The sequence below is a fragment of the Lissotriton helveticus genome, chromosome 4_1 (genome assembly GCF_964261635.1).
Source record: "Lissotriton helveticus chromosome 4_1, aLisHel1.1, whole genome shotgun sequence".
Taxonomy (NCBI): Eukaryota; Metazoa; Chordata; class Amphibia; order Caudata; family Salamandridae; genus Lissotriton; species Lissotriton helveticus.
The window spans coordinates 1,049,619,611-1,049,633,795 of NC_136063.1; the positions used below are offsets into that span (position 1 = coordinate 1,049,619,611).

General features: G+C 41.3%; 1 protein-coding gene across 3 annotated transcripts in view; it reads right to left on the reverse strand.

Annotated features, from left to right (window-relative positions):
• Positions 1–616: 616 nt before the first annotated feature.
• Positions 617–14,185, reverse strand: part of ICE1 (interactor of little elongation complex ELL subunit 1) — a 1,011,762-nt gene continuing 998,193 nt past the window's right edge. For all 3 annotated transcript variants that reach the window (XM_078687642.1, XM_078687643.1, XM_078687644.1), the window contains one exon: positions 617–1,632. In XM_078687642.1, coding sequence (XP_078543768.1) covers positions 1,454–1,632 — 179 coding nt within the window. In that variant the 3' untranslated portion in view covers positions 617–1,453. The remainder of the gene's footprint in view (positions 1,633–14,185) is intronic.

Genomic DNA, 14,185 nt, shown 5'->3' on the forward strand with positions numbered 1-14,185 from the left:
TGCCCTGAAGAAGTCCGTGGAGGACGAAACGCGTTCGCTACAGTGTTTTATGAAGATTAAATAAAGATTGAACTTCAAAACAACATCACTGATTCTGCTATCGAATGTTTTACCACTGTGCTTGATAAACTATGGTTACTGTTGTATAATTGAAAAGAAATTTGTGTGCTGGATCAAAATTTGTTTAAATTGATAATTTTTTGTGGCTGCTAATGGATGCAGAGGGGTGAGGCTTCTAATGCAGACTCAGCAGGAATCAAAACACCAGTCTCTGACTCCTCGAGGACCCATACGCCTTAATGGGTAAGCGTCTATGGTAGAAAATACACTTAACAACGCAGCAGTTAGCAAAACTAAGATAGGCGACCAATACCCATCCTCAAAATGCCAAGGCTCTGCCCATTTTCCAGACCACATTCCATTATTCAATGTAGTATTAAAATGGATATGAGAAAGAGGCTGTAGTGACAGATACACTCATGAAAGGTAATGAACATTTTCCAAGACGTCATTGACACAATAACTAACACATTTGCTTACAAATATCCGAACTAGTTTGCTCTAAAAAAATGGGCATGCATAACTAACTTGGAGATAAATATAGTGACAACTAAAATTAAGATGAGTGCTAGTTTTTATTACCACAGAAGCACATTAAAATAGATTTTGCTTTTTATTATAAAAAAAATACACATCCTCGATTCAATGAAATGAGAATACAGATGCTTAAAAATTCTAACCTTTTATATAAACATTTTCTCCATAGAAACACTAACATTCCAAAAGTGGAATAACATAAATGTGAAACACATTATTGGATACTATACATATCTACACAGAGATCCCTAGGGTACCCCCATGCGTCTTAGTTTTTGTACTGTACACTTGATTGTTGTACATATTTCTGATTCACTCCTTTGTAAAAACGTGCTGAACATTCCAATCATGAATTCTTAGTTTTTGTACTGTACACTTGATTGTTGTACATATTTCTGATTCACTCCTTTGTAAAAACGTGCTGAACATTCCAATCATGAATGCTAAGCATAACTTAACAGGTTTATTGCAATTTGCAGAAAGCTAGGAAGTAATGCAAATGTTTTCCAAACTGATAATTAGTGTCCCTCAGACAGCCAAAATGCAAAAAAGATTTATCTTTTTTGAGGGAAACATTTTTTTTGTTCCTTCTTTTACAAAAGCAGCGAATTTCCAAGCAATTAGAACAGCACACTTCACAGCCCTATCTTAATTTATATATGTGTTATTTACAGGGACCTATGTACAATCTCTCTTGAACATAAAAAATAGATGTGAATAAAAGCTTGTCTGTACTAAATACAAATATTCTCGTCTTCTCTACTTTGTCTCGTCTCAATATTAACATACAGAACTCTAATTTATTTAAAATAAAAAGGCACTTCAAGGCTAGGCATCAGCTTCTAGGTTTGTTGTTCTAGTTCTGAAGGCGACAGAGTGCAGAGATTTCTGAAATATAGTTCAGGACCGCTGGGGGGATGTCGTTTGTGGTTATTCTTCTCCATGTCTGTAGGGTCACAAGTACTCCTGCTGGGTCACCGGAGGCCATGTCACAAAGTGCATAGACAGATGCCAACTGAACCTCCCACGGCATATCTGCAGAGTTTTGTAATAAATAAAACCTTTAAGTACACAATTTATTTCTAGAGTAATGTTCTTCACAGTATATCTTTCAAGTTTTAAATGCTTTTTAAATATTCATCATTAGTAACTTCAATGCATTTCAAGTCAAAGCAGCTTTTCTTCAGGGGGCAAGCCAGTTAGAGTTCTACAAAGCTCCGACCATGTTTTCCTTCAGACGATTGTAATTTTATCAACACAGATCGTGAGACCATCGGAAAGAAATCATGGACTAAGATTTGCAGAACCGTTTAACAGTCATGCACCCCTGAAGAAGAGCTGTGTTTAGGTTTAGAATGACAAATGATATATGGAATGGAATTCAAAATATAAAGCGCATACTTTGAAGTATTACTATGAATAGATTAACGCACAAACCGTAATGGGGCTATAGAATGCATTTCTAGATCGGTTTTCGGAATAAAATGTGGTACTGATTATTCAATACTGAACTTTATGAAACATTTAAACATGATCTATGTTGCAACCTGTTGGACGTGGCTTGACAGTTCGGACTGGACTGTTCCCATGAGGCAAAGGGTCAAGACTGATTTGCATATGGCCATGTCTAAATTGGGGTGGCATGGTGAGCAAAATAAAAATGGATTAAACCCAGATCTGTGACTGGGGGGCGTGAATGTTTTGCCAATGTGCAACATTCTGTCCATCATCTTGTGTGTTTTGCCCTTGGACGTGTCGTCCGTGTAAGGATCGCAAATGGCACTTTGTATGAGTACCTAGATCAAGTGTAGTAGACAGAACGTACACAACCAAGCTATCAACCGATTAAGCATTATTTCATAAATTTGATTAACATATCTCAATAGAGTATTATAGGGAGTAGGTGATCTGGGGATACAATTATTTTTTGCCACAATTTCCTTTTTTTACAAAACCTCAGCTACCAATACGTCACATGGACTAGGCACAGGCATTTAAATGTTAGATTTGTACCACCCTTCTTGTAAGTTCTGGTAACCTTCCTTTATGCAACCGTTAAATTATCTTTTACAGTGTGTGGGAGAGTTATTGCACAGAAGGAAGAAATTTGGAATCAGACAATTTTGTGAACAAAGTGACATTTACCGATTAGCCAGTCACTGGGGAACAGCCGTGTCCAATATAGCAAACTTTACGGGATTGTAACAGTTGTTTTTTTATAAGTAACAATTCTTTTTTTAGAAGAGCAGCAAGTTCCACAAAGAATGATGCCAATATATGAGGGTGCCCAGATTCTATTAATACAATTAAATAACTTCCAAGGCTGGTTCCAAAAAACACAGACTGGTCTAATGTGTAGTTAACCAATTCAATGGCCGGGTTCTAGTGGCATACCATTAAATAAGATATAACAAAATGAAGTAAAGCTCACATCCTATACAGCCTTGAGAAGCCCCTAATAAACCATTAGCAGAAGGGTGCCATTTTGATACTATATGATCACGCTAAGACCCTGAGAAACCTTGCGCCACCTCAGGATGGAGACGCCATTCGTGATCTGCATTGATGGTCGAGTTCAGGGAACCTGCCAGGTGTTGAACCACCAGGGATATGCCCTGCTGTTCGAGCCATGTCCAGAGACACAGGGCCTCTTGGCAATTGGTCCATGACCCCACCCTGTCCTGTTTATTGCAGTACCATATGAAAAGCTTTTAATGGCAATCAAATTGCTCTGAGCTCCAGCATGGTGATTGGTATCCGGCGGAATACGGACTCCACCGGTCCTCTGATCTCCATCTCTCCCAGATGGAAGACCCATCCAGGAGTGATGCATCTGTCACTATTGTTTTAACTGGTTGGGGAGGGGAGAGTGGTCTGCCTCTGACCCATTTGTGGTGGTTTGCCACAACGGCAGGTCCTGTGCCGTTGTCTCCAAGATCAGGACCATGTCGGAGAGAATCACATGATGCTGCGCCCACTGGAAGTTCAGGTCCTACTGTAGAGTTCGCATATGGCATCTGGCATGTGTCATTAGCAGGAGGGCATAAGGCCCATCAGCCTCACAGTCAGTCTTACCAAAATTCAGGATAGAGGCTGGAACATCTGTATCATAGCCTGAATATCTTTGACTAACCCTTCAGAAGGATAGCCCGAAACAACAGTGTCCACAATAGCTCAGATCAAAGGGAACATCTGAGAGGGAGTCAGGTGTGACTTCGGCATGTTGATAGTGAACCCCAGCCAAAACAGGAGGTTCGCCATAGTCTGGAGGTGGGAGAAGACAGTCTGGGGTGAGCTCGCCTTTAGCAGCCAGTCGTCGTGATAGGGGAAGACTGGTAACCCTGATATGCGCAGATGAGCTGAGAGCACCACCATCACCTTGGTGAACACCAGAGAGGCGCTTGAAAGGCCAAAGGGGAGCAGTGTGAACTGAAAGTGCTTGTGGCCTATCCGCCAGCGAGAACATGAAGGAGGCCCCTCTGAGCCTCCGGGGCCCGAAGGCATGCTGGGAGGGTCAGGTCGCCCTAATATGAGGCACATGGCATCATGGAATTCTTTAAGCTGGGCAGGGATCACTCCGGCTCCCGAAAAATACCTCTACAGGGCCCAGTGGCACCATGCAGCTCCGGCAGTGAAGATATGGCAACAAAGGAGTATATTAGGTGCCAACCAGAGAATTTGCTGTGCACCAAAGAGGAATAAAAAAGAAAGCAACAACAGCGACAATTACAGCACATAACATGTTTGCCAACCATGGGATCTTATTAGTCATGGCGCTAACTTCTAAAGAGAAGTAGCGCGAAATCTGTGGGAAGATTAATTATCAATCAGAAATATTTTTTACTGAGGAAATAAAATTGACAATTATGCCCCATCATTTCCCTGTTTCTGCCTGGTAGCCATTTTTTTATTCAGACAAGCACCCATTTTGTGTGTGACATCCATTTTGTCTTCAGACCCACGAGCAAGACACCCTGCACCTGGCATCTCAGTTCGTTGACCACACATTCCTGTGGTTCTGCCAATTCTGGGAACCAGCAGCAGATAGTTCCTGTTTTAAGAAATAGTTCCTGTTCTTGACTGTAAGCCAGAGATAAAACCCCGGATGAGGAAGGGCCTTCAACTGAAAATAGCAAGAACACATTTCAACATCACATGCATAGGACATGCCCATACCTTGACACATCTTGTTTGAAATTACTGTTTGTCACTTCTGCTTGTCACTTCCTTTTTCTTTCTTTTGCCTACTGATTGTAGATGTATAAATATTCTGCTGTGTGAATGAAGCTTTAGACTACTCCTGAACCCGCTTGGTGCTGGAGCTCTCCCTTAACTCGAGTTACTGAATAAAGTCTTTAACTCTGCACCACAGACTCTTCTCTCTTTACCTTTTTGATAGCATTCTAGAAAATCCGATATATGAGGTAATATTATATTTACCACATTACCCAAGGTAAATTTTCCTTCTGATGTATACATCGTGCTGTAGATTTCTCACTATATGGTTGAGTGTCAAAGTAAAAAAAAAAAAAATAGAACCAGTAGAGGATGGCAGAGCTTGAATCTGCTGCTGTCGTCCAATACAGCCACCCCTATCCTGAAAGGAACTAAATAAGGTTGTCCCGGCAGGGTCAGCACAGCCCTGAAGCAGTCGCAACAATTCCTACATTGCTGGTGGAACATTCAACCTGGGAAGGCTAGGGCCAATGCACTCAACTTTTTTTTTCTTTAATGAGAGGAGTCTGCTTCCTATCCCAATAGCCACTCACCATCGCAGGGCATCTCTATTAATGTAAATTGGTGATCTCCGGAGAACCTAGTGGAACTCATCCACATGTGCCAATTCAGTGCGACAGTTGTGCCCATAAATAGAGAGATGGTGTTCAAAAAGTGCAGGCCACACTTCAGGATGTGTTTGGATGCATCCAAACTGTCACAGGCCAAGTCCAAAAACAGCGTTTTCATGTGGTCTGGCTGGCTTCTCACTGTATGTTTCATGGATTTCAACAAGCAATGAGCATATAAACCTAGAAGGCAAGTGGCATCAGTAGTCCTGATGGTCAGGCTGTCAGAAGTAAAGGCTTTTCAGCCTATACAGCCACTTTTCTTTGACTATTTATCAGAAGTGCCATAGGGAAGGTATGTTGGCTCAGGTTGATGAACAACCTTTAGAGAACCAGACTATCAGGTAGCGTATGAGAGGACAAAAGTTGATCATGCTGAATAAGCCTACTATGTCTTGCAGTCTGTCTGTGGATTGCTGAGTCGGAAAAGAGTTTACCCCCATGTTACCATGACAGGACCAGTTTCATTGTTAAGAATCCAAGAGGACTCCATTGAATAGAAGGAAGATTTTGCCACTGAGAGGCTACTGAGAATTGCAACATCTCGGTCAAAATGTTAGACATTGCCTCCCCAAAGGTGAAAGCTCACTTCGAAGGCTCCAACTGCTTTACATAAGACACTTGTAAAATGATTACATTTTCACTCTAGCATGACAAGAGGGGTATGGAATGTTTTCTCCTGGTGAAGTATCCAGGCCTCTTGCATTTTTTTTTTTGCCCAAACATAAACCAGTATCACTATTAAAATGGGTAAGGAGGTCTCAGAATCATCATTCTCGGCGCAGCCATAATCTTAATCCGGCACTTTGAGTGCTTCAGAGTCAGAGCTGAAAATCTACTATATCTGGTCAAATCTCTAAGCTCTAGGAACGTATTCTGCCAAGGGAACTTTGTTAAAATTCACCTTAACTTTCACTCACCGCACAGATACTTTTCTGTGACATCAACCGCTTTGAGAGCAGCTCTGAAGTCTACACAAAAGGGCGCTCTGACTGAACAGAGGACAGTGCCAGGCTAGGCTCTGACTTTTTTGGCAGTGCAGTCCCCAAGCTTGCAGGAATGTGCTTCCACTCCGATACCAGCTAGACGGTGAGGAAGCAGTCCTGAACAGATGCATCATTGCAGGTCTGAAGCCCTCAAACTACACCTCTCGGCTGAAAGGTCCAAAACTGCAATTTTGCCTTTTACTGCAAGATCGTTTAGGAGACTGCTTACCTGTGGGTGAAGAAGATTGCTTAGGTGAGCCTAAGCCACAAACAACTTGACTTCAACTCGCAGAAGGACTTGGTTGCATGGTAGGACAAGTATCACAGGACTTGACATTGCAGTCCTTATCAGGAGCTCGTATGCAGTTGTCATGTGGGTCCAAAAGGACATCATCTTTCTGCACCTCTGACCAGGCTTGAAATCGGAACATTTTGAGGAGGCACCTGACCTAATTGCTGGCTCATGCTGAGGAATTTAGCTAATGCAAAAACAACAGTTGATGGACAGAATGCAGAACAATGTCATACATTCACCCCAGGCATTAGAACAGGGACCCCCTGGGTGAGATCAGAATCCTGGATCAGGGCAAAGCAATTTCTAGCAACGAGATATATCCAGGCATTGACAAAGTAGACAGCTGGCACAAATTGAATATATCACATGAAACACAAGTAAAAAAAACTAACAGGTAATCATGATATCATAAAATGTAATAATAATGATAAAAGTTTGATGATCACATTCGATTAAACACTCAAAATGGTGAAAAATACACAGGATAATAAAAAGAGAATGCAATATTCGATTGTTATATTCTCTGTAGGGTAGTGAGGAAAAATGAGTTAAAATGATTTCCCCAGCTGATTTATACAAGTTGATGTCTCTCTGCCAACGCGTTTCGACACCAGGGTGTCTTCGTCAGGACAATATCAGCATATATCTATAATTCAAAAAATCCAGATTACAATAAATATTTACTTGTGTATATACAGATATAATTTCATTTCTTTTTTTCTCCTTCTTTTCTCTTACATATAGCCAGTTATGTCTTACAACAAGGACAAATTCAACCACAGTGATAAAGAACACATAAGGACATAGACAGGATAAAAAAACACACAGAAAATCAAAAAATATAAACGACTTTTCGGTATCTCTACTGTTTTATAGCTGTACAAATCCCTAGAGGTTTTACTGGTGGCTGATGATAGTGAGATGGAAAATGTAACATATTAGACAATCTATAAAGCAGCCTTGAGAATAATCAATCATCCTTGAGAACAATAGATTGCAGAGATCGCTGGTGCCAATTCTTTCCCTTCCAACCGCTATACTAACTATCACCAAGGGATGAATAGATAAAATCTATATAGTCACGTTCTTACCAGGGGCACCTATAGATAGAGGTATCTACATGCTCCTATGAACCACTTTTCTAACTATTCTAAAGTAATGAATAAGAAAGGTCTATATATTTGCGTACTTGCCCGGAAAAGCCTATTTATGAAGGTATCTATATATCCCTTCTTTACACTAGATCTCTATGTATGAAACGTACCACTCGGGGATAGTTCTGTGTTCCTTCATATATTCATTCTTTACAATTCGTTGAATAAAAAACACACTGGAACAGCATGTCGTATTCTGTTCTGCTGTTACTCCGCTACCTGCGGAGAAATTATGGAGTTTGTAAGACAACTTTTAATGATTTAGGTTCCTATTTTTATCCATATAGACGCTTTCAGATATTACCTTTTGATTTATCATCTAAATAACTTCCGTCGTGGTAAGAGAACTTCTTGTTCTAAAACATATTCAGATATTCCTATGTTTTAAACGAAAAAGAGGGAGGGGAAGGGGGTGATATTTTTAGATATTAAATCATTGTTACTCAGTTATTCAGTTACCAGAGACCTCCATATTCTCAGGCATTCTACGCTTACCTTAATTAAAAGCAGGATCGTTTGTGATGATGTACGGGAATTTCTTGGTTTGATAACCGGAATTATTTTCTATAAGATTACCAAAAAACAAAGAAACAAACACCAAAATAAATGTTCCCGCCGTAATTTTTACAGCGTGAGTAGGTTTAGAATACTGGTTCAGAAAGCTACTCTACAACCGTCAAGTTAGTAAGTCATGCTTACTTAAAATGCGCTCCTCGAATTACTTCACACATTATTAATCACTTGCCTAATCGTTGAGTTTAGGCACTCAACTCTAAACTCAACGATTAGGCAAGTGATTAACTCCAACTGGCACCTTCTTAATGTCAACCAAAACGAAAATAAACTGACCAAGCCTATGTTCGCCCATCGGCGGAACAAAAATCTAAAAGACCTCATCGTTAGATCTCGCTTTGCGAAATCAATTGATGCTCCTTTTGTGCAGAGGTCCATTATTGGAAAAAACGGAGTCAGCGGTACTTCCCGTTGTGGCACATGTCTATCTTGCAATTCCATCTTCACCAATGACACCATGACCTTCAATGGTGTCTCCATTAAAACCAAGGAATTATGCACCTGCAACACCCGGAACGTAGTTTACTTAATAGTGTGTCCTTGTAATTTAGGATACGTAGGTGAGACCTCCCGGGCAATCAAAACCCGTTTGACCGAACACAGATCTGCCATTAAAACTAAGAAGCATCTGGCACCTCTAGTGAACCACTACATCGAATATAAACATTCGCCAACCGAAATGAGATGGTGTATTCTGGAGAGAATACACTTATCTGACAACAATGGAGGTGAGAAAGTGAGAAGGAAAAAAGAGGTGTTTTGGATCTTCACCCTGGGCACGTTTGACCGGGGGCTGAATCTGGAACTGCCCTGGGAAAATGCCATTACCTAAATAAATTAATGAGTAATATAATCAGATGTGGTTTTCCTGTTCGTGATAAACAATATAGATTCGGTAAGTCCTACAGTAATCCATCACACCTGCATGACTATTCAGGCCCTGTTGACATTCTCTGTCTCTGTTTTTGATTAAAACAAACCCCCCCCGCCCCTTTTTTTAAACTTTCTGTGACCATCATTACTCGAGTTCATGGGGAATCTTATAAGTGCCCTGAATATGTGAACTTGCACTTGCACTTTAAATGAGGGTGGAGCTAGGATAGTCCACCTATGAGAAACCACTATAAAAGAACCTATCAAGTGGAACCTTACAATTCCTGACTCGTTCCTTTGGATTCATCCGCCGCCATTATACACGTCGTGGTACATCGCTCACAGCAGGTAAGCGTTTCGCGAACGAGCTTTTAACATGTAGGATTCTCGCACTTAGAATAACGCTGCCTCTCTTTGCTCTTTATAATTTCATTGGGGAGGCTAAGATATAGTTGTAAAAGCATCGTAAACTACTTATGTGATGCACCGGTTGGGATGCGCTTATTTTATATGTACAACGTGGCAAAACTGAACCTCCATTTTTACGAGTGTCGTCTTGCTTTACACATAAAGGGTCTACGACGGATATTTATTGCCGTGACTTCATACATCTTGGACGTCGCTACAATAGACGTTTTTTCGTATCTCGGATACATCCCAAATAATGTGGACGCTTATGAAGTAATTCGAGGAGCGCATTTTAAGTAAGCATGACTTACTAACTTGACGGTTGTAGAGTAGCTTTCTGAACCAGTATTCTAAACCAACTCACGTTGTAAAAATTACGGCGGGAACATTTATTTTGGTGTTTGTTTCTTTGTTTTTTGGTAATCTTATAGAAAATAATTCCGGTTATCAAACCAAGAAATTCCCGTACATCATCACAAACGATCCTGCTTTTAATTAAGGTAAGCGTAGAATGCCTGAGAATATGGAGGTCTCTGGTAACTGAATAACTGAGTAACAATGATTTAATATCTAAAAATATCACCCCCTTCCCCTCCCTCTTTTTCATTTAAAACATAGGAATATCTGAATATGTTTTAGAACAAGAAGTTCTCTTACCACGACGGAAGTTATTTAGATGATAAATCAAAAGGTAATATCTGAAAGCGTCTATATGGATAAAAATAGGAACCTAAATCATTAAAAGTTGTCTTACAAACTCCATAATTTCTCCGCAGGTAGCGGAGTAACAGCAGAACAGAATACGACATGCTGTTCCAGTGTGTTTTTTATTCAACGAATTGTAAAGAATGAATATATGAAGGAACACAGAACTATCCCCGAGTGGTACGTTTCATACATAGAGATCTAGTGTAAAGAAGGGATATATAGATACCTTCATAAATAGGCTTTTCCGGGCAAGTACGCAAATATATAGACCTTTCTTATTCATTACTTTAGAATAGTTAGAAAAGTGGTTCATAGGAGCATGTAGATACCTCTATCTATAGGTGCCCCTGGTAAGAACGTGACTATATAGATTTTATCTATTCATCCCTTGGTGATAGTTAGTATAGCGGTTGGAAGGGAAAGAATTGGCACCAGCGATCTCTGCAATCTATTGTTCTCAAGGATGATTGATTATTCTCAAGCCTGCTTTATAGATTGTCTAATATGTTACATTTTCCATCTCACTATCATCAGCCACCAGTAAAACCTCTAGGGATTTGTACAGCTATAAAACAGTAGAGATACTGAAAAGTCGTTTATATTTTTTGATTTTCTGTGTGTTTTTTTATCCTGTCTATGTCCTTATGTGTTCTTTATCACTGTGGTTGAATTTGTCCTTGTTGTAAGACATAACTGGCTATATGTAAGAGTAAAGAAGGAGAAAAAAAGAAATGAAATTATATCTGTATATACACAAGTAAATATTTATTGTAATCTGGATTTTTTGAATTATAGATATATGCTGATATTGTCCTGACGAAGACACCCTGGTGTCGAAACGCGTTGGCAGAGAGACATCAACTTGTATAAATCAGCTGGGGAAATCATTTTAACTCATTTTTCCTCACTACCCTACAGAGAATATAACAATCGAATATTGCATTCTCTTTTTATTATCCTGTGTATTTTTCACCATTTTGAGTGTTTAATCGAATGTGATCATCAAACTTTTATCATTATTATTAAATTTTATGATATCATGATTACCTGTTAGTTTTTTTACTTGTGTTTCATGTGATATATTCAATTTGTGCCAGCTGTCTACTTTGTCAATGCCTGGATATATCTCGTTGCTAGAAATACATTCACCCCAGTACAGAGATCTGGGACTCAATCCATCGTTTTTTTGCTCACCATGCCAGTCCAATTTGAACCCAGCCATATGCAAATCAGTCTTGACCCTGTGTCCCATGGGAACAGTCCAGCCCGAACTGCCAAGCCAGGTCCTCCCTGGACCGGAATCAAGCATCCTAGGACCGGTTTCTGGCTATCAGCCGACATCATCCAGGATAGTTTGACTCCAGTGGCGTAGTGAGCACGGGACCCACGTCTGGGCATACCCTTCACACATAGGGCGAACAGCAAAACATACAAGATGATGGACGGAATGTTGCACATTGGCAAAATGTTCACCCCAGTCACAGATCTTGCTTCAATCCATCTTTTTTTGCTCACCATGCCATTCCAGTTTGAACCCTGCCATATGCAAATCAGTCTTGACCCTTTGCCCTATGGGAACAGTCCAGCCCGAACTGCCAAGGCAGGTCCTCCCTGGACTGGAAACAAGCATCCTAGGACCGGTTTCGGGCTTTCAGCCGTCATCAGCCAGGATAGCTTGATTCCAGTGGCATGGAGACCACAGGGACTCACATCTGAGCATACCCGTCCCACTCGGGGTGACAAATGCAAAAACGCCAGTTGATGGACTGGATGCAGAACAATGTCATACATTCACCCCAGTGCAGAGATCTGGGACTAAATCCATCGTTTTTTTGCTCACCATGCCATTCCAGTTTGAACCCAGCCATATGCAAATCAGTCTTGGCCCTGTGCCCCATGGGAACAGTCCAGCCCTAACTGCCAAGCCAGGTCCTCCCTGGACTGGAAACAAGCATCCTAGGACCGGTTTCGGGCTTTCAGCCCTCATCAGCCAGGATAGCTTGATTCCAGTGGCATGGAGAGCACGGGACTCACGTCTGAGCATACCCGTCCCACTCGGGGTGACAAATGCAAAAACAACAGTTGATGGACAGAATGCAGAACAATGTCATACATTCACCCCAGTATAGAGATCTGGGACTAAATCCATCGTTTTTTTGCTCACCATGCCATTCCAGTTTGAACCCAGCCATATGCAAATCAGTCTTGGCCCTGTGCCCCATGGGAACAGTCCAGCCCTAACTGCCAAGCCAGGTCCTCCCTGGACTGGAAACAAGCATCCTAGGACCGGTTTCGGGCTTTCAGCCTTCATCAGCCAGGATAGCTTGATTCCAGTGGCATGGAGAATTTAGCTAATCAGGCAGAGAGGGCAGTGTGGTGAAGAAATTAGAACTGGCGTGAGCACCCTGGTTGGGGCCTACTGTACTCCAATGGTGCTGCCTGGAGAAAGGTTTTTCTGCACCAGTCTGACACCCGGAAGGGCTAATTCATAAGGTGAGGAATCTGCAGTAAGATGTATGCTTCAGTAACAATTAGGTTAGCCAAATAATTAATGAGCTAAATCTCATAGGTTAGTCAACTAACAAGAATGATTGGTCTCATTTTTGTGGGTATTTAGATGCCAATGAAAATGGTGGTTGCAGGATTTAAATAAAAAGATGGATTCCTTTTTTGCACTTTGTCAGTTATATTGGAAATTCCCAGGTATTTTTCTGGTTAAAAAAATTATTCTGTCCGACCTCACTCAGAGACTATCCCATCACAAGGCTATTGGCAGAGAACTAGGGAGCCACACAGAGAGCCCTCTTTGATGAGCGCAGTCTTGGGATCTTGCATTAAAGTAAATGCACTTGATGAAGTTTCTGTCCTCCCACTAGTAGGCTGGACAGGTGCCAGCAGCCTTCATGCACCTGCGAGGTGACCTCCAGCAAACAAAGGCAGTAGACTATACGAGCAGGCATGTCCTGGCCCAACCAGATATAGCCGTGCCAAGTGAGGAGTACCGTGTGACTTTCGGGTTGGTCACACGCTTAGCGAGGCATGCAGTTTCCGTAGGTTGACTCTGGCTCTGCCAGGGTCCAGTTTCAGTGGCGTACACATGGCAGGGAGAGGAGCAGCAGTTGTTTCTGTGCTTATCCAAGCAAGACTGCTGGCATCTATAGAAAGAAAGAATTTGTAGAGGATTGAGATGTGGTAGAATGTAGGCAAAGGCTTTGTTTTTTTAGATACAAGGGGGATTTTAAGCAGAACAAGGGAATGTTGAGAGCTTCTCACTCATGTCGCATCCACTGTGTCACCTCAGGTGTCTGCACAGCTTATCTTATTCGTGGACAGGCTGTGTAAAGGTCAATTCTTGGTTGGGTGTGGTGATCTATTGGTTAGCAGAGCTCCGTGATTTAACACAAAGATTACAGATTCTTTCATTACTAACCTATTGGCTTGAAACCAGCCATAGTAGTGGTTGTACAAGCTTACAGTATGGTTATGTGGTGATCTGTGTGAGATTTGTATTTTGTGTTAGTGAACTCCAGACTGGGTAGCAGTCAGTTTTTTAAGATTCACATTGAGCCCTGGTTTGTCACTACTTCTGGCAGTCTCAGCAGAGAGGTGCAGAACTCACTCTATTCACAGATAGCGTTCAACTTCCCTCATTGCCCTCTTAAAGCAACCCTCAACACCAAAATGGAGTCACTAGGTCTGGCTGCAATGCAGGTATGTTTGTTGGAACCCTACGCATTCTATGAATAA